The sequence below is a fragment of the Pseudochaenichthys georgianus genome, chromosome 11 (assembly GCF_902827115.2).
Source record: "Pseudochaenichthys georgianus chromosome 11, fPseGeo1.2, whole genome shotgun sequence".
NCBI lineage: Eukaryota > Metazoa > Chordata > Actinopteri > Perciformes > Channichthyidae > Pseudochaenichthys > Pseudochaenichthys georgianus.
This window is the reverse complement of record NC_047513.1, coordinates 11,673,627-11,696,808: the sequence shown is the minus strand read 5'-3', so window position 1 is coordinate 11,696,808 and position 23,182 is coordinate 11,673,627. Positions and strand designations below refer to the sequence as shown.

At 41.9% G+C, this 23,182-nt stretch overlaps 1 protein-coding gene across 2 annotated transcripts in view; it reads left to right on the top strand.

Annotated features, from left to right (window-relative positions):
- kiaa0319l (KIAA0319-like ortholog) overlaps nt 1–23,027 on the top strand; it is a 37,134-nt gene extending 14,107 nt beyond the window's left edge. For both annotated transcript variants that reach the window (XM_034095049.2, XM_071204803.1), the window contains exons 3-25: nt 981–1,087; nt 3,413–3,681; nt 4,005–4,085; nt 4,344–4,563; nt 5,818–5,916; nt 6,877–6,974; nt 7,074–7,161; nt 7,789–7,881; nt 8,019–8,151; nt 9,511–9,616; nt 9,754–9,876; nt 9,960–10,083; nt 11,822–11,954; nt 12,140–12,288; nt 13,327–13,478; nt 13,589–13,727; nt 17,833–17,992; nt 18,487–18,629; nt 19,270–19,392; nt 19,548–19,638; nt 19,746–19,837; nt 20,560–20,717; nt 20,868–23,027. In XM_034095049.2, the coding sequence (XP_033950940.1) occupies nt 994–1,087; nt 3,413–3,681; nt 4,005–4,085; nt 4,344–4,563; nt 5,818–5,916; nt 6,877–6,974; nt 7,074–7,161; nt 7,789–7,881; nt 8,019–8,151; nt 9,511–9,616; nt 9,754–9,876; nt 9,960–10,083; nt 11,822–11,954; nt 12,140–12,288; nt 13,327–13,478; nt 13,589–13,727; nt 17,833–17,992; nt 18,487–18,629; nt 19,270–19,392; nt 19,548–19,638; nt 19,746–19,837; nt 20,560–20,717; nt 20,868–20,999 (3,000 nt within the window). In that variant the 5' untranslated portion in view covers nt 981–993 and the 3' untranslated portion in view covers nt 21,000–23,027. The remainder of the gene's footprint in view (nt 1–980; nt 1,088–3,412; nt 3,682–4,004; nt 4,086–4,343; nt 4,564–5,817; nt 5,917–6,876; nt 6,975–7,073; nt 7,162–7,788; nt 7,882–8,018; nt 8,152–9,510; nt 9,617–9,753; nt 9,877–9,959; nt 10,084–11,821; nt 11,955–12,139; nt 12,289–13,326; nt 13,479–13,588; nt 13,728–17,832; nt 17,993–18,486; nt 18,630–19,269; nt 19,393–19,547; nt 19,639–19,745; nt 19,838–20,559; nt 20,718–20,867) is intronic.
- Nucleotides 23,028–23,182: the final 155 nt, after the last annotated feature.

The following is a 23,182-nucleotide window of genomic DNA, read 5'->3' as shown; positions in this document are numbered from 1 at the left end:
GCCCATGATAGAAGGTGATAGACAGATTGATCCAATCACCTGCCAAGTGCTTTTGAAAGTGCCTGCCCTTTCCAAATGGCTTCCAATGGAGCTTTCCTAGATGGTTTCTGAGTCAGGTTAGTAATGCTCCATCACGTGTTTCTATTACAGGGTGAATCTTAAACTGAAGCTTGACTTTAAAGCAACCCAACGGAAGTTTCATGTAAGTTTAGTTTTTTCACTCGTAGCTCGGGCTGCGGGGTGCTAGAGACGGGAGCACGTTGATACGACCTTCCTAGCCGGAGTTATGGCCGCATTTTACAATAAACTTCCGTTGGGTCGCTTAAAAACAAATATCGCAATTCGAATCGCAATTAGATTTTTTCCCAAAATCGTGCAGCCCTAATTTGTGGGCGTTCACCTTTTCAATGACACTATTTTCACTGCAGTCAAAAACCAGCCACCTCTTTGCTGCACTCAAAAGGAGGCACTCACCAAAATGTGGTCTGGCAGCATTTTAACAGCTCGATAAATAACATTTGATTAACCACAAAATCAGTTCTGGCTCGGAAAATATTACACTAAATAACTCAAGTCATACTGAGTTATATTCATGTAAGATAGTTGATGAACTATCACTATTACAGTATAAATTGAGTTGTGTTCAATCATTCAAGTATTTTCTTTTAGGGTGACGACATCATCAAAATATTCCATTTGACGCTTCCTTTAAACACTCAATGAAAGTGTCCGATGCAAATATATATATATATATATATTTATATATATAAAAAACAAATTCCAATCCCGCTTCAAAACTCATCTCTTCACCTTTGTCTACCCTTAAGCCCCCCCCCCGTCAATCCATCCCTGTTGACTGTCTTTGTTTATCAACCCTGCCTTATACTGTAAAAAGTATTTGAGTTTGAGGAAAGTGCTATATAAATATAATTCATTATTATTATGAATAATACTAACTTGGTTTTATCAAATGTTCCTAGGTCCTTGGTCGTCATGTCCTATGCACACCACAAGGTGCTCACCTGGAGCTTACCTCACCTCCTCCTCCTGACGTTGACCTACCTCTTGGTCTTGTCTTCTCCCACAGGTAAGACAAACAAGTGTCGCCCTAAACACAACTGACTGAACCACATGTGTTAATCTGTACTGTAGATTCGCATGCCTTTGATTACTCAGGGCGGGACTGCATCCTTCTTGGAATCTTGTAATGACACTTTGTTTGCTGCCCTCCTAATCTGAGGCGGAGAGACACAGGACTGTTGGCAACCCTACTGTGTGTCTGTGTCTGTGTGTGCCTCTGTGAGTATGCATGTGTGTGTTGAGGGGTGGGGGACAGACAAAGAGGGGGTCAACCTTAGCCTTCTTGTTGCCATGGCAGCAACAGTTATGGGTACAGCAGGGTCTCATAAACTATGTTTTTCAGGTTTTCCTTTGAGTTTAAGAAACACTAGTTTCAGAAATGCTGGTATTACATTTTATAATTCAGCAATTTGATTCACCTTTTTGTTATTGCCTCGTCATGAAAATACGTTTTTATTGTAATAATAAAATACCTTGTTCATATGTGGGGATATTGACAAAAGCTCACATAAACATATATCTATATCTCTTTATTTATCCGGTCACTCAGCCTTGTAGAAGACTTTAGCTACATTTATTGACAGTAGATTTCCAAATGCAGTGCAGAATACTAGGCTGTTAATAAATGAATACAATTAAAACAACCAGTATTTCCATTATGCGATAGTACACTTGTTTTGATTTGATCAGCTTCCCTGTGTCAACCTTTCAGAACTGCAACACAGAAATAAAACAATTGTCATTGTCACTGCAGTTTCCATCATTTACAGTGACACAGCAGTTTTCATTTGTCTTTATGTATATATGGCTAGTTTGACCTTTTGTGTTGTGGTGGTCATTCATTTGAGTAGTTGTGGGTTATAACATCTCAATTTACCCTGTTTTACCGTCTGTAGTATTTTACATTCCGTAGTATTTCACAGTATGTGGTATTTAACAGTCCCTAGTATTCCATTGTAGCTGTCTACACAATTACTTGAGCATGTTAGAGAACAGCTGGATTTCATTGAGCTCATTTCATACCTGACTAAGATTAGTTTTTGGCAATGCCCTGGAAGAGTAACACGCACAAAGGGCAGCTTAGTGTACCAGCTCACTGCACTGCTGATATGACTCGGATGTGTTCTGGCTTGGAGGGAGGAGTTGGGTGCGTACCGCAAACTGTGCTTTGGGTTTTAATCACTGTCTTGTTTTGTCACGGCAAAGTTTAACTTCCTCTCTCCGCTACTGACTTGGCCGACTGCTGAAATCGCGGCTGCTTGTCTGCTCTTCTGAGAAACGTTCAGTCGGAGCCTAATCTGTGAAAAGTCTCACTGTGGGTTTCACTTTGCCCCTTTGCCTTCGACAATGCCAGGAGTACCCAACAATGGCCTGATTGATATAAACAAGGGAAATCTTGAAAAGCCTGGGAAGCGCTGCCTGGTAGCGGATCCTTTGACAGATCCTTTTGATCAAACCACACGCTACACAAAACACTTTAGAGACTTTCTTTGCCATGAAAATGAGCTTATAACATTTAACTGTTGTCCTCCATTTCACCCGCATAGTGTGCTGCAGGAATGAGTCGTAAAACACACTAATGAGTCCGCATCTTTGCAAATCCCTGTTCCTCTATTCCAAAGTCAAATAAATGTTTAAAGTTTTTTTTTTTGTATGCCTGAAATAGGGTCTGTTGTTGACATACGCTTTAGGGACGTTCAGGCTTTGTGAAGGGGCTTGAAAAACATTAGTAAATACTCCACTTGTGACTGTTTAAGTAGGTTATTGAGACCACAAAGGTTATCGGGGACATTAACCGTCATCATGCCGAACAGGGAAACTCATCTTCCTACTGCATTTTTCTAGCGCTCTTGAAAAATAGTCATTTGACACAGCCATGACCACAAGCTAGATCACGTCATGCAAGTAAGAAATGGAAGAAGAAGCTCCAGAGGTCTGCTGCCCACAAACTCAAATGACCAGTTAGAAGCGTAGTGCTGTCGTCATTGAAATCCTGCAACCGTAGCATGGTTAGTTTATAGCTCTTTACTTCTGGCGGCTGCATTTAAGCTCTAAAATCATAAAATGTGTGTTTATTGGTGAAGGTTATCTTGCTACATTTTTTGCCGCTGTTAATATTTATTGCAATGATCGGAAATCCGATGGAAAAATCCTATCGACTTTCTGTTTTCAAAACCACAGTAATTCTAATGTGTGAGCTTACCTAAAGAAATACGTCGGCACTATATCATGACCAACTACTACCAACATGTTGCCACAGTACTGCTCTCTCACAGGGATTGGACATCAGTGCAGTACATCATTGTTTTCTCTTCCTTCTATCCCCCTCCAGGTGTTTCAGCAAATCTGTGCCGGGTGACTGGTGGGGTGTTGGGGATGCACTGGAGCAGCACCATCGGCCTTGGATGGCACTCTCTGGCCAAAGGGAGAGGCGGGGCCACCTGTTGGGAGGCCTGCTGCTTGAACCCCAGCTGCACGGCTGTGTGGAGCCTCGGGGGGCAGTGTGTGTTCCTCCGCTGCACCAGGAAGTCGGGCTGCCCCATCAACACCCTGCCCCAACCCCACCAGGAGTCCCTCGGCCTCCTTCAGCTGCTCTCAAAGGTACGGAGCAACATCTATACTGAACTGATTTGAACTGATTTGATCATTTTCCAAGATGGTGCTGTCATTTAGCTTAGGGTAAAGTCAACACAGTCAGTGTGGTTATAAAATCTGCTTTCAGTTACCTTCATTAAGTCACAGCCAGCTACTGACTTTCTTTTTAAATATCATAAATAAAATGATGCTGATGGATACACAGAATGCTCAATTTGGGAGAGCATTTGGAATTGCTATCAGAAGATTTTGAAGTGTTTCTGTATATATAGGATTTCATAAAATATTTTTGTAAAAATAAAATGTCTTGTTTGCAACTTTACTTTAAGACCCCGACCATCAGAGCAAGACTTAGAAGAGCTCTTCCCGCAGAGCATGCAGGAAAACACACAGGAGACCAAGCCAAAACGGTAACTTGACATAATATTTGTTATTTTTGGAAATGGTTGATCCTTTGCATCCTGTATCTTGGTTTTTTTGGAAGCAGATTGCTTTAATTAGCTCTTTGTAACAGCACTGAAATAAGCCTGCCATTTTTTTTCGTCATACTTTTATTTCTAATACTTCCCATCCTCATTCATGCAATCACCCTTCCTACATGCTGCATCATCGAGGGTAGTTTACAAATAATCCTTCTAGGTTTCCATACTCTTTGACTCTTTCTACAGGAAAGTCCCAAACAGGAAAGAGGTCACCCAACTCCCACAGAACCCAGCACCGTCGCCCAGGAGACCCATAGCCAGTTAGCCAATGGGAGTGCCGACAATGCTCCAGCTCCTTCCCAGCAGAACTCAACGGACACCGTAGATGTTGCTTCGTCTTCCAATGGCAGTTCCGTCATCACGCCTCCAAACACAGAGGCCTCCACCACACCTCCAACTCATGCCGGTAAGAACGCTACTGTCTGCAGCCGTTAGTGTCAGCGATCACCTATTTTAGGCTTGTTCAGTAATATGTCTTGATTAACAATGAGCTACTAAATAATGTAGAAGCAGCAGCAATGTGGTTTTGCAGCCCTGGAGCGAGATTTCACACAAGTTTCTTTTTTTACTCACATCTTTGTCCATTTAAGCTTGCATTTTTCTGCCTTTGTTTTCACTTTAGCAGCTGATGATTGACAAAATAAAGGCGTACACTACCCACACATTTTATAGCAGACTGCTCAGGTGTTATTTTTCCAGATGAAAGCAACACGTGCGACAGCCAAATGAGTCCAAGCAACGGCAATGTGCTGAGACAAACAGGAATAACTCGTATGATCAGGCTCTCCTCCCCGAAAGGCAATAACACCATTTTAACATTCTTTCAAAAATATTTGTAGCTCTTTTAATTACCAATATTCATAAGAGAGCAAACAGTAACAGGAGGAGCTGGTTTCAACAAAAACACCCAAGTCATATGAAAGTCAACTGCTGTATCCAAACTACAAACTATAAATCAAGATATTTCATCACTGAATGAGATCTGATGAACAGTGAAAGTGAATCTGACACATTTGGATACGCTGATGGACTGCATCACATTTAGCTGTACATGCAACTGAACGGCATTTCTTTTGGAGACATTGGAGAAAGCGAAACTCCTGAAGCACTCTTAATGTTTCGTAGAATACAATAACTCTGATTTATATTTTCAATTTCCCTTTCACCAGTCCCCCAACTTTATGGTGTTGCAACAGTAAATCACTCGTGTACAGTTATGTTGGTGTTGAATTCACTCAGTTTTCTTTTATTTGTCTTTTCTATCAGTATAAATGTAGCATAGGGTATTTAATAGGCTTCATTCTCAGTCTGTAGGGACTTTATTTGCTCATCTAAGTGTCACCGGTACAAATCCCGACCAAAAATACAGACTATTGACTAGTAGCTGGTGCCAGTTCGCATCCTGGCCACTGCCGAAGTGTCCTTGAGCAAGGCACCGAACTGCTCCCTGGTGCCGAAACACTGGAAGCCTCTTTGCCAATTCTTTAATAGCTTTCAGTTGGTTACAATCTTTTGGAATCATTTCATTTGTGTTTCATGTGTAACTAGACCCAAGATGCTTTTATGTATTCTTCTCCTGTTGAATGAACACTGCCACTCGCACCATGCTGTACTTTTGGCTTCATCTCTGTTTGGTTTGCCCTGTTGTCCCTCCCCGCAGTGAGGGAGCTGGTGGTGTCAGCAGGAGAGAGTGTGGAGGTCACGTTACCACGCAGTGACATCGAGCTCAACGCCTTTGTGGTCCCACCACCCAAATCAGGTACAACCATGGATATACTAGAAATATTACTGAAGTTTATTACCTGGAAACTAGTTACACAATGTTTTAAATCGTGTCATTTCAGATTGTTTATGCAGAATTGTCATTAATATGTAAGATAATTGTATTACAAATGGATTTTTCTCTTTCCTCTATTGTGTTATGTAGGTTTTCTGTGCATTTAAATGGTCTGCAAAGACTAAAACCCCAAAGTTCCCTCCAGAGGGAGTTTCTCTCCCACACACTAATCGTTTGTTTACTTCCGTGGCATAGTGACATCACTATTTATCACTTGCGTTTCAATTGGCTAGCCCTCCAACACATTGTACGTGAAAGGCTAAGGGGCGTAACATCTCTAAGTGGTTGACCAATCATAACTGAGCTGGCCAGCTAACCAATCAGAGCAGACTGGGCTCTGGTTTCAGACAGAGGGTGAAAAGAGGTGCTGCAGCGCAGGCAGTATGAGAAAAATAAAGAGCTTTTTGAACATTGAAGCCTGGAGACATGTCACAGTAGAGACGCAACATATACATGTAAACCTGAAAAGGAGCAGAATAGGGCCCGTTTAATGCTTTTTTTAGTGTAAGTATAAAGGAGACTGTTTCTGTCTGAAAATGTCTGTTAAATTAATTAGATTTATTGCAGACTGAATGTCATTCATCATGTTTTGGTATTTTTGGTGTTCAGTAATGCAGGACTGAATCGCAACCTGCTTGACGGTTGTATTCCTGAATCTCCGTCAGCACACTGTACGTCACACCAAACACCTGCCAGATCATTTCTTCCAGACTGGAAAAAAAGATGCTGCAGTCACGAAGAGCTGTGCACGTCCTCATTTTGTTATTCCCTTGATCTTTTCTCAACAGATAACAAAACCTGCCGTATGGAAATGATCCTTCTCTGATAGATTTGTAATTAAATGCATCAGCAGTTTTGTTAAATGTTGCCCTGTCTTCACAGAGACAACCTATGCATTTGATTGGCGCCTGATCACTCATCCCAAAGATTACAGCGGGGAGATGGAAGGGAAGCACAGCAGGACTCTCAAGCTCAGCAAGGTAAAGGTCACAGACTCTGGATCAGTGGTGTGTGGAGGACATAGAAGAACAATCAAAGATCAGTTCCTCTGTATGCTTGACTCTTTCTCTTTCTCTCAGCTCACTGTGGGTCTGTATGAGTTCGAGGTGATGGTGAACGGGGAGGGGGCTCGTGGCGAAGGTTACGTCAATGTCACAGTCAAACCAGGTGAGGTCGAAAAATCGCCATATTTTGTCATCTAAGTAGGATAGATTTATGTGCCACCTTTCAATATAAACCAAGGTAGCTGCATAAATAAATAAAAACTCGACATGATTTGATGTAAATGCTATATACAGTAGCGCACACATGTTAGTGTTTAAGGCTGATGCTGGTACACACATGGCAATAATATGATGGAGAAGAGGTTGTCTGTTTTTGGGCATGTTGATGTTGCTCAATGTCCCACCATATTGTCCCTTAGATTGTACATACTGATATAGAAAGAATATATCTATATTTAATTCTGTACAGATTGAGACAAATATGTGATTAATGAGCCTAAATATTCCCAATAATGTATGTCTAACATGGAAATGCAAATAAACAGGAGGAACATTCAATGAAAAACAGTTAAGGGGATATTTTTGTTACAACAGGGCAACCTACAGCCTCAGAAATTATCAAGTTGTTGTTATTGCTCTGTGTAATTAGTCTTTTTTATATTGATAATGTCAGTTTCCACATGCTAATGCTAGTTAGCCTCAGCAGTAACATGCTGTGTCTCTCCCGCTGCAGCAGATGTGGCATGACTGCTCCATTAAACGAGTTCATTTCTTTCTTTCCACTTGACAGAGCCACGGGTAAACAAGCGCCCTGTTGCCGTAGTTTCCCCAAAGTTCCAGGAGATCTCCTTGCCAACCAGCTCTACGGTTATAGACGGCAGCCGTGAGTGTCCCATGACGCAGAGGGAGAGAGACCTTGCATCTAAAATATGTTACCTTTTCCTTTCATGATATAAAATGCATTAAACTGTCCCATTCTGTGCCCTCCTTCCTCCTCTATGTCCTCCCTCCTCCTCTCAGAGAGCACCGATGATGACAAGGTAGTGGCGTGGCACTGGGAAGAGGTTAAAGGGCCCCTGAGGGAGGAGAAGGCCATTGCAGACACACCCGTCCTCACCCTCACTGGCCTGGTGCCCGGGAACTACACATTCAAGTACAGATGCTCTTTGTTTCAATTGAATTTTTAGATAAATACATTGCAAGCTTCTGACTCAAGCATTAACAAAGAGTCAGGTTTTTTTTGGAACTGCGCCTCCTTTCTCTATTTATATAATAATAATAATAATAGATTTAATTTGTTAGCGCTTTTACAGGTGCTCAAAGACGCTTTACATATATAGTGAAGAGAAAATAAAATAAAGGAACAACAAATAAATATATAGTTAAAGTGAAAGTCAAATAATACAAAAACAATCACACATTAAAAGCCAGATTGAAGAGGTGAGTTTTCTGAAGGTGGTGAGGTCAGTGCAGTCTCTGATGGGTTGGGGGAGTGAGTTCCAGAGGGAGGGGGCAGCGATGGAGAAGGCTCTGTCCCCCGGTCCGGTGATTGGTGCGGGTGGGGCTGGATAGGAGGTTGGCTTCTGATGAGCGGAGGCAGCGGGAAGGGGTGTGGTGGTGCAGCAGGTCTGTGAGGTAGGGGGGGGCTGATTGTTGAGGGCTTTGTGAGTAATGAGGAGGACTTTGAAGTCGATCCTTTGACGGACGGGGAGCCAGTGGAGGTTCTGGAGGACGGGAGTGATGTGGTCTCGGGAGCGGGTGTGGGTGAGGAGGCGGGCAGCAGAGTTCTGGATGCGTTGGAGTTTATTGAGGAGGTTGGATGGTATGCCGTAGAGGATGCTATTGCAGTAGTCGAGTCGTGAAGTGATGAATGCATGAATCAGGGTTTCAGCAGCAGAGGAGGAGAGTGATGGGCGGAGACGGGCAATGTTTTTGAGGTGGAAAAAGGCGGTCCTGGTGATGTGATTGATGTGGTGGTTGAATTTGAGCTGACTGTCGAAGATGACTCCGAGGTTGCGGATGTGAGGGGGGGGATAGAGTGTGGCTGTCAATGGGGAAGTTGAAATTCTGGATGTCTTTGATACGGGATGGGGGGCCGATGATGATGATGTCTGATTTGGCACTGTTCAGTTGGAGATAGTTTGTTTGCATCCATGCTTTTATTTATTATATGGCTATCATCATCAGTATAATATTAGAAATGCTAATTTTTTGCTCCTAGAAGATTTCAAATCTATTGTAAGTTCAAATACGAAATTCAAATACGAACTTCCTGCGACATGGTGTGTGGGTGTGTGCAACTGTGACGTTACAGTCTGTGCCACGATGTGTGCAACCTAAATTGATATACTGTGTGAGATCAATTAGACTGATCAAACACTGTAACCTTGCTGTCAAATCGATCGGTGCGTCTCTCATTTTTTAGCTAGCTTTTATTTAAGTCAGTGGTTGAATTGCTTTGATTGGTGCAGTGCAGTTTGTATGTTCTACCCTAATAAATGTCCCATCTCAGTTTGACTGTGACCGACTCAGACGGAGCCAAGAACTGGACGCCGTCCATCCTCTTGGTCAACAAAGCCAAGGATTACCCGCCTGTGGCCAACGCCGGACCTAACCAGGTCGGAATTATTTTCTGTCATCTATCATATGATTCAGTTCTTTAATGCACTTAAGCACCATCTTTGGAAATCATATGAATGTGAACTAGGTTGACTTAACATTGCAAAATGCTTGTCTTTCCTCTTACTAAATCCAGGTAATCCAATTGCCACACAACTCCATCACCCTGTACGGTAACGAGAGCACGGACGACCACGACTCACTGTCCTACGAGTGGTCCCTCAGCCCTGAGAGCAAAGACAAAGTTGTGGAGATGCAGGTGAGATACTCAGGGACTGTGCATATCCTTATTTTTCAAATGTTTCACTGGATAAGAGAGTTATGGCTATCATGTTTCTTTAGGGTGTGCGGACGCCCATCTTGCAGCTGTCTGCTATGCAGGAGGGAGACTACACCTTCCAGCTGACTGTGACCGACTCCGCTGGACAGCAGGAAACTGCCCAGGTCACCGTCATTGTGCAGCCAGGTACACGTCGTAGTAAAAAAGAACTCTTGATTATAACAACTTGGCTCTTTTGAATAGTGTCTGCACTAAAAAGTTTTGAGGAATACTTTGTTAACAAGCTGCTGAAGGCATTGATTAAATACATTTATTACAACTATCACTAATGTCTTACATGTTTTGATAGCCTTGGGTTATTAAGCCTCTCTTATCACTTAAGCACCACTTAAACTACAATTAAACTATTACTTCGACATTTAAAATCCACCACATCTTTACTCAATATGCCCTGTGTTACCTTTGTTTGCCCTCACATTTTTCCACAGTTTATATAAAACATACACCTGAAGTGTGAGGTGCATACCGAGCACCAGTATGTAATGTAGCTGTGTTTATACTCGGCCTACATAATGTGTGAAGCTCTTGTCAGTACCTAAGCTGCTGTAAGAACGATCTGTTTGCTTACCCTGCATGTGTACGTTCAACCTGATAAGCACCCGGTGTGAACTGTAGACTGCAAACACACACTTGCAAGAAGCTCTGTAGAGTTTGAGCAGAAGCTTTTATGAGAGCACACATCCATCTGCAAGGTCAATCAAGGTCAACCATGTGAGGCATACTATCTGAAAGAAATGGCATTGTGTTAGTCAGAGTGTGGTATTTCAGAAAATAACTGCTCTTCTTTGATAATGCACTTTAAACCTCACGCATCGGGTCGTCCTTTCTGTGTCATAGTGGGCGGGGTTTATCGGTTGGTACTGTTTTTTACGCTTGGTTGGTGTCCTCTTCTCACTCATTCATTTTTTTGAATAAAGCACATTCACTTAATTTTTCTAACAAGAATTGGTCCAGCTGTCAAACTATTAATTTGTCAGGTCTATCTTCAGCTTTACTATAAGAAAGCCAAACATAATCTTTAAAAAAAAGAGAACATTCCTTATATGCAGAATTACATAGTTTTAAAAGGATTTCAATGCAACAGTATTGATTACATTTAATGATAGTTGAAGGATGTTGATTTTGTTGTGCTTCACATGGCTTTCTTCTATGCGCAGACGACAGCCAGACACTTTCGACAGCCATCATTCCACTCACGGCACGTCCACACAGCGGCGTGCGTTGACGCTTGGAGGTGGGCGTATCTGAAGCTTGGGGATTTTTTTGCGACCAACAACCAATCACATGAATCTCCCGCCCCCGACATACAAAGCAATAGCAATGTTAAAACGAAGTAAACTGGATATAAAATCCCCAAACAGGCGAAAACCTACCAGTTTCATCCACTGTCTCTGCCTCCTCCCTCCATGCCTTGCTCCTCCGGTTTGTATCCCGGTAGATGAACAGAGACTGATCATACAGCACCGGGTGATTCACTACCGCTATAATGAATTTTCCATCCATTTTTTGGAATATGAGGAAATGACCTGCGTAGTCTCTCCCAGCATACACACAGTTTGATTGGCTAGCGCTTGTACTGGCAGATTTGCATAAACGGGATTTCATTGGCTGACGATTCTGCCGAGGCGCCAAAAGTTGAACATTGCTCAACTTTTGAAGCGAGCAACGCCAGCAACGCTCCACGTCGCTTCCCAAAATGCAGTTCGGCTAAAAGTGACGTCGCCCCATTCAAAGTGAATGGGCAGAAGCGTTGGAAGCTTCAACGCACGCCGCGGTGTGGACGGGCCGTTACTCCTGTGTCTCTTTCTTGCTGGTTCTACAAAGGAGGTGTGGTTTTAGTTTCCTCTCACTCTCAATCCTCCAGAAAACAACAAGCCTCCAGTAGCAGATGCAGGACCGGAGAAAGAGCTGACGCTGCCGGTGGATCGAACCACGCTGGATGGCGGTAAGAGCAGAGACGACCAGAAGATAGCCACCTTCCACTGGAAACAGACCAAGTGAGTCAAACACAGACGCATCCTCATGTCGGCTGGCTGTTTGTATTGTCTGCAGACAACTAGTTGATTTAATCATTGAAACATAAGCGGATAAAAGCTTCATTGCATATACAGTTTAATTCAAGTGTACAATAATTGTTGTATTGTTCAGTATCAGGATGTTTCCTTTGACCCTCTTTCTCCAGGGGTCCTGATGGTGTGAAGATCGAAAATGCAGACAGTGCTGTTGCAACGGTGACAGGTCTCGAGGTGGGCACGTATGAGTTCACCCTGACCGTGTCGGATGACAGGAATCTGCAGAGCAGCGACATTGTCACGGTGATCGTCAGAGAAGGTTAGTAGATATTAGTGTGTGCAGACTTATTCCATCTCTCATAAGCAAATAAGATAACTAAAGTCGGAGTCAGACAGGTGATGATTATAGATGAATTATCCACTGTTAAATTCATTTTAAGTGTGATTCTGTGTTTGTTTTGAAGCAGAGGTCGTTTTGGTCTTGTCATTTTTGTTTAAGATTGTCATTGATTTAGAATGTGTGATTAATTCCAGTCATATTCTTGTTGTTGTTTTGACCTTACAGTTGCTGACCCTGTGGTTTCTCTTCTGTGGAGAGAAATGTGTATACCTGCTGTCCTGTCCCTCTGTATGCATTATGTGTGTCTGTGTGTCAGATATCTGGAGCAGGCGTTCTGTTGTGAAGCTGGAAGTGATGGATTCTGTTCAATCCTTGACTCTTTATACAAAACGATAGCTCTGTTCTAACTTCAAATGTTTTTATTTCTCACCAGAAGGTGATTACTTTTGGAATTACCATGACTAAGATGAGTTAAGAATACATGCCCGAGCATACTAACTCATTGTTCAATTGGTTTGTTAATTTTTTAACTCTTTTAGCTATTTCCTTTATAAAATCCAAGTAAACACATTACACATACATAGTTACAATCACAGTATATGCACATAAGCATTTCCTGTACACACACACAATATACACCCTTGAATATTCTGTACTAAACTACATAGGATGAATATAAAACATATTCCACAAAGTATTATAATATTATAAAATAAGTAAAGGTTGAAAAGCTGTAGGAATAAGAATGACTTTCCCTTGGGTCAAAGTCTCTCCTTGTCAATATGTACACTCAAGTATTTTTGTTTGGTTGTGCAGCTCACATGCAAACAAATTACCAAAGTATTAAACTTGAAGATGCAAAGACATGTGCGACACCTGCTGTTTTGGTGTGATAGCATTTTCTACTTTGATAATTGCAACTGATATTTGTGGTGGCAGAGTTAATTCTCTAACAACTAACCCAACTCTCTGTGAATGCAGCCACCTCAGTGAATGATCATGTGTATTTTCCTCCAGAACTGGACCAGCCTCCAGTGTCTCACGTTGTGTCGAGTCCGACCATCACTCTGCCTGCCAGGACCGCCTCTCTGGATGGATCCCATTCCACTGACGACAAGGGTGGAGTCAGCTACCTGTGGACCAGAGACGATAGCAGCCCTGCAGCTGGGGTAATGTAGTTCGCAAAACGGAAAAGAATCTACTTTACAAGAAAAAAAGAACACAAGAAAATCATTCAAAGGGAAACATGTTAACACCTCTTTGTGTTGTGTTCCAATAGGATGTACTGAACAACTCTAACCACCAGCCAGTGCTGTTTCTGGGGAACCTGGTGGAGGGGAAGTACAGATTCACCCTGACTGTGACTGACAGTAAGGGGCAGACCAGTACTGACAGTGGCACACTGGTGGTTAAACCAGGTAAAGTGAAAGGACTCAAAATCCTGTTTTGTTATTTTTTCTATATATTTTGTCTTTGAAGGCTAAAATGCGGTTTCCTTTAAAGGTCACCTTTTGTGCAAAATCCACTTTTTCATATCTTGTATACATAAACATGTGTCCCCTCTGTGTAAAGAGATTCTGAATGTTTCAGTAAAAAAATTATCTCTCTTTTTGTCCTGATCCATCTATATGAAAATGAGCTGATCAGATTTTGGCCACTTTATGATGTCATAACAATTTTTTGGCTTGTGTCACCATTAGCTAATCACCAACCAAGATAACCCCCCCCCCACCTTATCACCTGAATCTCCTCCTAGAGCACCATTGTGTTCTTTTTAACCAATTATCTCTCATACGCCTTTCACACCAACGTGGTTCCAGGGCCGGTTCGGAGCTGGAGCTTGAAAAGCACCGTTTTTTCCTGTTCACACCGCAGCGGAGCCGCCTCTAAGCCGCCTCTAAGCCGCCTCTAAGCCCCGGAATCCGGTTCGTTTCAAGCACCAAAAAAGTTGTCTGTCTAGAAAGCAAGCACCGCATACGTCACGCTTACGTCGGGGGCAGGGGCATCCGTTTTAATGTTATACCATAGTAATTAATGCTGAAAAGCTGGGTATTTTGAGCTTGGCGCATGCAGAGGCTAACAACAGCTAGCTCTAACGCCATCGAATAGGACGTATATTTACCTTCTTTCTCCTACGGAATCGTCGTTGAAGTTGATGATGATTGTAAAGAAGTCTTGAACGTAGCATGTAACGACTGTAAAGTTGGTAGTAAAGTCGTTCCATTTAGTTTCGACAGAGCAAAACCAAAACGAGTTGCGCTAAAATACAATCTGCCGTTGTTGTCGATGTGAGGGGTTTCCGCACGGTTTGGCTTTATGAAGCAGGCACGCAAACGGTTACGTCATGACGCAATCGATGACGCAGCACCAGTCGGGCTCTGAGTGGTGTGAACAGAGCTAAACCGGTTCCGAACCAGAAAAGCTCTAGCACGGAGCTAGAACGGGAAAAGCCTTGGTGTGAAAGGGGTATCAGAGGGGTGTGGGGAGTGGCTCCTTATTTTCATCTAAAGTAGCAGACAGAGAATCAGCACTTTTGAAATAGTGCTGAAACAGAGGGGTTTATGGGATGTGTCGGAGTCGGGAGGGCTGTTAATTTATTCCAGCAAATTACTCAGACCTACTAATTGACCTAACAAAGGTTATTGAGTCAATGTAAGTTTACTGCTTGGCTCAGATCCACCAACGTCAGCAAAATCTCACCTCTACTAACTCCTAAAGAACCAGGTTCAATTAACTGCTGATTCAATTCAGACGACCCGCTAAATCTGTTTAAGCGATCCCGAAGGATTTTTGATATCAGTAATGAGATGTGGCCCTACCTAAGTGAGAGTTGTGGCAGATGTGCTTTTCTTACCTTTCAAGCAGGAGAGGAGGGCGCAGATTTTATTTTGAGTTGTCCCAATCCAAAGGGTGGGATCAGTTTATTTGAAGAAAAATTGGTCCACACTTGTACAGAGTTTCATCTTCTCTCTTTACAACATGACAATCATACAGAATATTTCATGCTGTGGTCAATTACTAATATGAAACCTCAATTCACAGTTTTGACATTAAAGTCTTCCGACACAATCCAGAGGAAGCGAACGCACCCGCAAGGACACCTGGCCTCCTATTGGTTGAGGGATTTTGACAGGGTTGTTACACAAAAGAGCTGACTGCGCACAGAAGAAATCTGAGAGCAGACATTTCACGAGCGCACAGAAACAGCCTGAGTGCGAGGAGAAGGTTTTAAACTGGAACACAGGAAATCTGTAAGCAGCAATATATCGGAGTGCAAGCGTACAGTTTGAGCAGAAGCAGAGCACATCTAAGTGCAAGCAGGCACTATTTGAGTGCGAGGACAGGGTTTGAGGGAAAGAAATCAATAAAGTCTGCTCTCAAATTTAAATACCACGCTCTTGAATAAAGATAGGGAATAACCCCCATATACCTGGTATTGCTATTTCCTTCTGTCACGCATCTTTTGCTAACTTATCAGCATGCTCATTCCCTTGAACCCCCTCATGTGCCGGCACCCAGCATAACGGCACATCTATTGCCCTTCTCTGAAGTCTCAGTAAGCAATGGTTAATTTCAATGATTACATCTTCTCTAGCAGTTATTGTCAACTGTATGCTTTCCAAAGCAGATGGTGAGTCTGTGCATATCACCACCCTCTCAGGTCTGATCTCTTCAACCTCTTGTAGCCCAATAATTGCTGCTAGTATTTCTGCTGTATAAACTTATAAGTTATGTGACACTCGTTTTGAGATTGATATTTAGAATTCTGGGATACACGCCTATCCCCACGCATTCTTGCTTCTTAGTTCTGTATACATGTTGAGGTAATTGTAATACTTTTCGTTTGGGAACATACTCGTTTTGATTCCCACTTCATTTATTTGCCACTCTTTTCCCCCTTCTACTATACTCACATCTATGTTAGCTTCTGGGGAAAGCCATGGGGGAACACGGCTAAATGGGCTTGCTTTGGCAAACTTTATGGTCTCCACTCCACATGCCCTCGTTCTCTCCTTACTCGTCCAGCCAAACCCACGCCGCTGGAACTTTGTGTATTCCCAGCAATCCTGTAGTATTCTGTTTGTGATATGTTCCTCTCCACTTCCTTGTAGCCTGACCCAGTAGGCCTATGACGGAGCAAGTTTCTCTCTTCTAAAGAATGCACAAATGTGTTTAATCGTTAATGTCAGATATGTACTAAGTAAACACATTTGTTCCTGCTCAAGATTAGATTCAACTTTATTGTTATTGCGCATATTACAGGTACTGAGACAACGAAATGCAGTTTAGCTTCCAACCAGGTGCAACAAGCAGTAAAGTGAAAAGTAATGTACACAATCTACAGAATAACATATAGAATGAATTGAATGATGAATAAACAGCAGCATGAACAGTGTGTATGAATATGCTAAGATATATAAAGTATAAAAACGGTAAGCAGTGCAAGTATAGTATAAAATATATAGATAATTAATAATAATAATTAATTTCATGATGATGAAGTTTGTGGAACAATGATGAAAAATGTGAATGGAAGTGGCGACGTAAAACTGACACAAAACAACAACAAACTTTTGCCGAGCCAATTGGAGAGTTTCATCAGCAGCACGGGGTAAAAACCACCAATGAGCGCTCAGCTCGAGATACCAGCGAGTCGTTTCCCATCAAGCATTTCGCTTCCGCAGCCCATGGAGAGGAACTGCGCCGCCTCGCTTTCAAGTCTGCGGGCGTCTTTGTCCCGTGATATTTCAACGTCTCATGTAGGCGAGCCTCCAGAGCAAGTCGGACAAAATGACTAACCATCATACAACGCACTAGCAAGACGGCGATCGCAATTGCGTCCGTCTCGCTCGTCTCAAACAAGCCTAGTGTCTCCCCTCTCTTACCAGTCACACCCATAACAGGATTCTAAACTCAACTCAACCAACCCCTTGTGTTTTGAATATACTGTGATTATAGAAAAATATAATGCATTTTCATTTTGGGTTATACAAGAATATATTTGATTGTAATTAACTTTCGTTTTAAGTATTCAACCTAATATGGAGACCTCAACAGATGCTACAATGATCTGCTTGGCATTTGGAGCCAAACACAGAGACATGTTTTGTATATATCTGAGACCCATAATATATTGATGAAAAACAGTATAATAGGGGACCTATAAAGTTAAATTACAGTATTTTATCACAAAATTCCTGTTGGGATGTATTTGCATTTAGTTTTTTTGCCATCAAACAAGTGCTTGCAAATGTTATTCTCACAATAGAACACTCAACAACTAACCGCAGCAGGTGGAGCAGGTCACTGTGCAGCATATGGAGCACAGACACACTGATCCCTCTCTCCGTGCTCTGGCCCGTTTCCCAGATTGCAAAGTGTCAGATGGTTCCTGCAATCAGTCCCATGTGTGTCTCCTTTTCCCCCTTTCCTCTCCCACTACAGTCCTCTGCATCATCCTCCCCCTGTCTGTATTTCTCCTGTGTTAAAGTCTGTATTCTCACCTTGTGTTTCTCTCACCAGACGTTTGGGAGCGGGACCTGGTGGAGCTGGTGCTGGAGATCTCGGTGTCGCAGGTCTCCCACCGTCAGCGCGACATGCTGCTGCGCCAGGTCGGAGTGTTACTGGGCGTGCTCGACAGTGACATCACTGTGCGAGACATCAGTGCGTTTAATGAGCACAGGTGAGTCCTACTGCACCATTTAAGGGAAAAGGGTATGGAGCATGTTTTTCCATGTACAATCCTCTCCAAAATGGTTTCAGGCACTCATAACAACAATCTCAGCATTTTGGCGGCAAAAAATATAAGCAGGATTCCATTGGAACAGAAGGTTTACTGTACTTTGAAACCGGTTAAACGACTGCTGGGTTAAGCTTTGTCCCTATTTAATGCTAGTCCAATTGCTTAAATGTTTGTCTACATTAGTCACTTATACACAAGGGCAAATGGAGTCCTGGTAGTAAACATTCAAAAAGAGTATTTTTAAGTTTTATATTTGGTCTGAAAAGCCTTTATTTCTGACATTTGTTGTATGTCTGAATATAATTTTCAGTATAAGTTCACAACATTTTCAAAACACATAACCATGAAAAAGACTGGATTGCCTTGGTTTGGCTTGAGTAGAGGTCATTACTTTATAACTAAGATTTGATTTCTTCCTCTTCCTGCCTCCTCAGCACTCGTTTGGTCTTCCTGGTGTCGGGCGGTCCAGGGCGCCCTCCTCTGTCCGGCCATAGCGTTGCATTCAGCCTGCGCAACAAACTGCGCAAACAGAAAAATGACTTTCTCATCTTCAAGGCCAGACGAGTGGATACAGTTAGTGAGTACCCAATAAATATAGTTTGTAATGGATACACACAACAAAGGCCATGGAGTAAAGAGACAGTTCATTTGAAGCAGGTGGTACTTTTGCTGGATATTAATTTAAGGCTAAGCTATGAAATAATATACAGTATATTAAAAGGTTCAAAGGTTTGAATGTCATTCACACCGCTAGAGTTTAGTTTTGCTATGAAGAACCTCGGTCACAGGTTCCTAAAACAACAACAATATTAGTTGACAAGCAGTTTTACACAGGATTTGCAGATAGAATCATCTACAATGCGTCCTTTCAAAATGTATTTGAACACTTTGTCGCATGATTTTTTTGCTTAATGGTCTTCCTCTTGAGACACCATAGGCCGCTCATAGGACCAGGCTGCTTTGACCTTTGACCCCCGTTTCCTCAGCTCAGATACTCAAATCTCCCAGATTTTTGACTTGTCTCTCCATGTTCATTTTGTTTCCATCTTGACTGAAAGTTGTACGTTACCTTACTAAAAGCAACTAGTTATTGTTTATGCTCTTTGATATTCACATGCTATGTTGTTGCTCCTTGGTTATGGTTTATTTACCACTATGGGATATTAAAGCTCTAGTCTCTCATTGAACATACACTCTTTCTCTCTCTCTGTCCTCAGTCTGCCAGCTGAACTGCTCGAGTCACGGCGAGTGTGACTCGTACACACGGAGCTGTGTCTGCCAGCCTTTCTGGATGGAGAACTTCGTCAGAGCTCAGCTCGGAGATGCAGAGAGCAATTGTGGTGAGATGAGTTAAAAATCTTAATAGCATATTTAAGTGCATAAGATTGAATATGGCAGAAGCTCATTTGGCTATACTCGTCTTGAATATTGATGTTCATTACATAGAAATATCATACTTTATTTTTGTGTCTTCACTAAAAAAATGTGTTTTCAGAGTGGAGCGTACTCTATGTGACGATAGCGTCATTTATGATTGTGGTTGCTATAGCAACACTTATCTGGGGAATGGTGTGTTGCTGCAACAGGTGAGCACAATTTCTAAAATATAAATGATTTATACGATTACTAACACAGTACTGTAGATGCATCATCTCTGTTAAACTGTCTTTGTCGTTTGTTCTTCTCCTCAAAGGCGTAAAAGCAAAGTCCGCAGAAGTAAAAGCAAATATAAAATGCTAGAAGCTGATGAGCAAGACAGTCTGGAGCTACATCCACCTAGAGCCGGTAAGATATACACATTTTCACCATCAGCACCTCTACTGAAGTGAAGTGTCTTTTCCACTGTTTCATGTTTTTACCTGCAAATCCCAGGTAAAGTCTTAAACAATTGTAAACACGCACAATCTAATGCTCACACTGCCAGTAATTTAACTTTTAGTTTTATGGATGTTTAGGCTGCATTTATATTCAAAAATAAAATATTATACTTGCATTTTGAATAGGGTACTGCGAAGGTAAACAAGTTGTTTGAACTGTAAACAAAATGATATGACTTTTCTCTGATGAAACCCATCAATGTTGATGTTAATAATGACATTTCTTTCTTTTCATGGGTTATAAATGCCTCATCACGCCATCTTCTGTTTTAGATCAGCCCTGAACTATGCAAAGCAAATGCTGACATACAGTTGACCGGATAGGGATAGGACTTAGCTACGTCATGAAATGTATAATGAAATGAACTCTATTGCCTTCTAAACAGAACCCTAACTGAGTAATTACTGCCTCAAAGGCTGAGACCTGGGGTGAGGTTACACTCATTAACCACTTGAAATGTATTGGATTTGTTCTCTATCAGTTTTTCTTGGAACGTGCATTAGATCAAATATTTTGATATCTATGAAACTACCTGTTTAATCAAGAACACAATTATTTGCTTAGTTCATGTTTGACAACGCATCATTTTAACATCCTATTTATTTCTGTCCACCTCTGCCTCCCACCAGCCCGCATGAAGCCGGCGCCCGCTCCCACCTCCTCCGCCCTCATGCACTCAGACTCTGACCTGGACAGTGATGAAGGGCAGGGCGGGCCGTGGACGGAGCAGGAGCGCGGGCATCTCCTGAGGCCCCAGAACGGCTCCCTGAGGAACGGACAGGGGCCGGTAAGGGGCAAAAAGCAAAGGGATGAGCGGCTATAGCAAGAGAGGAGGGGGCTCGCTGCTGGCCTCACACACACAAACACACAAACACCTCCTCCAGCTGACACTCCCTCTGTGCCTCACTCTTCCTGTCTCTCTTTTGTTGATCTTCAGCACAGAAACCTTGTACCTCTCATCCACGAAGAGAAACTGATTGATATGTCGATAAAGGAAGGGAACGAGAAGACGCACATGCTGGAAACATGTTATCCCACTCTCACAGAAACAAAATCACCACTGTACTGACACTTCCCTGCTCCCACACTGAGCCACGATGGAGGAAAGACAAGCTGCCCTTTCGCTGAGAAAAAGGGTCGAGCACTGTGTTTTGAATGGTGTAAAAATATAACACGGATTCCTTTTATTAAACACAGCGACATGATGAATGTACTGTAACCCATCTTACTAAAGGCACGCAAAGATGCCTGAGTGACACATGACTTTCTGGATTAAAAAAAGCTTCAATGCCACGAGAACCAGCCACTTGACACGCTCACACCTTGCCTCGTGTAGACACGCATGTACGCACACAGAGAGGTCGTTTTCACAATGTTCCAGGTCCACCGGATGCTACCAAACTGCCATGTTAAAAACCAATGGTGAACTCTGCTCTGAACATTTTTGTTAATGGGCTACATGGTGAGCCCTTGGAAGGAAAAACACAACCAAAACAAGAGCTACCAAAAGCAATGGATGCTGTTCCATTTAAAAAAACAAATGTGCATGAAGAGTGACTGCAGTTCTGGTACAATTTGATACTGGAATGATCGCCTGCATGTTTGTATGGGGGGCTGCTGTATCAAACAATGTTTCTTTAGAGCCAAGTGAACGTTTTTATTTCTGTTATTAACCCGTGGAAGGAATATTTACAATGTTGCAAGCATTGGTGACCAGATTCTTTAAAAAACAAAACATCATCATGCTTTTATTCTGAAGGTTTCTCTGCTGATGAAGGCTCTTGGACACACACTGGATTACACAACGTTAATGAGTTCGGTCTCAACGGAGACGATAACGAGGAGAAGTTCACAACACAACTAATGGGACTGCTTCGTTTCTCACCTCGACATTCATTAATGTAACGACTGCTTGAACCATGAAAACCACTGAGTTCTTTTTTTGTTTTTCTACAAACAACCTTCAGGCTGTGATTAGATGTCGATGCACTTTGATTTCATGTCTGTCACCTTTAACTTAATGTTTTCTCTTGGTTGAAAAGGGAGATTTTTGATGGTTAAAGTTGGAAAAGCTCAGGTTCATTCCTGTAGGCTTGAAATGGAAAGGATGGTAAGTAAGACTTTAACTTTTTTTTATCCTTTCGGGTAATTTTACAGTTTCTGTGCAATCTTTTTTTGGCTCCCAAATGTGATGAGACATTTATCCTTGCTTTTCTTTTGGCAAACATTCATTCAATTAAATGTGGGGATCATTAAAATAACTCAAACCAAATAAGAAGATCTGAATAGCAGAACCGTGACCTTAAAACAAACAACAAATTACATTTTATTTGGGATGTGAGTTATGTTTCCAGAATGACCTGAAAATGTCTTCCTACAAATAAAATGAGCAGGATGTTTGTCTTTTGGTAAAAATACAACAGGAAGGCTGTTAGAACACAGAAGATCTATGCATATATTGTTCTGTGGATCTATTTTATGTGAAGACTTGAACCAAATTACTCTTCCCTTGCATGTGAAAAGTCCAGAAATGTAGTCACTTTTTTGTTGAATGTTAAAGGAGTAAGTTTTGCTTCAGTTCAAATTCAGTAGTCAATGTGAAATATGCAATCATTTAAATGTATTTGCGTAAAATGTCTATTTGATATACTGAATTTATCAGGCCTTCCTTTACTAATTTCTGTGAGGCAAACACAAATTATGCTGTACTCAAGTACCAACAATGTGAAATCTTTCAACATTATAATGTAATATACATCTTCCTGTGTTTTTGCACATAATAAGAAATGGCTTTTGGATACATCCCCAAGATTTGACATTGATTCGCTCTCGTTTCTCTCACACAACATGTGCTAGTCACTTTTGGGATTTATAGAAGTTAATGAATTGACCTTGACTCTGACAGAGTCCACTGTGAAGGCAGACAAAGAAAACGGGGAGAAACTGTAAAATGAAGGGAGTTTAATTTAAGATATTTTAGTTTGCTTTTAATGAAGGATTTACCCTCTTCTTTACATGTATGTGACCACATCTGATGCAACTGGATAATCTGTACATTAAAATAAAAATGTTTCAGTTTGTTCTTGACTTTTAAAAAGGACATTTGTGTGCTTTATTCTTTGACAAACACGTCTGATGAAAGCCTCTGGCACAAAGGGTTCTCCTAAATTCATTCTATTTCCTCTTCGTACTTCGTTTCCACTCCAAGAATGCACACAAGCAACTTGCAAATTAGGACTTGTCCCCAGCCTC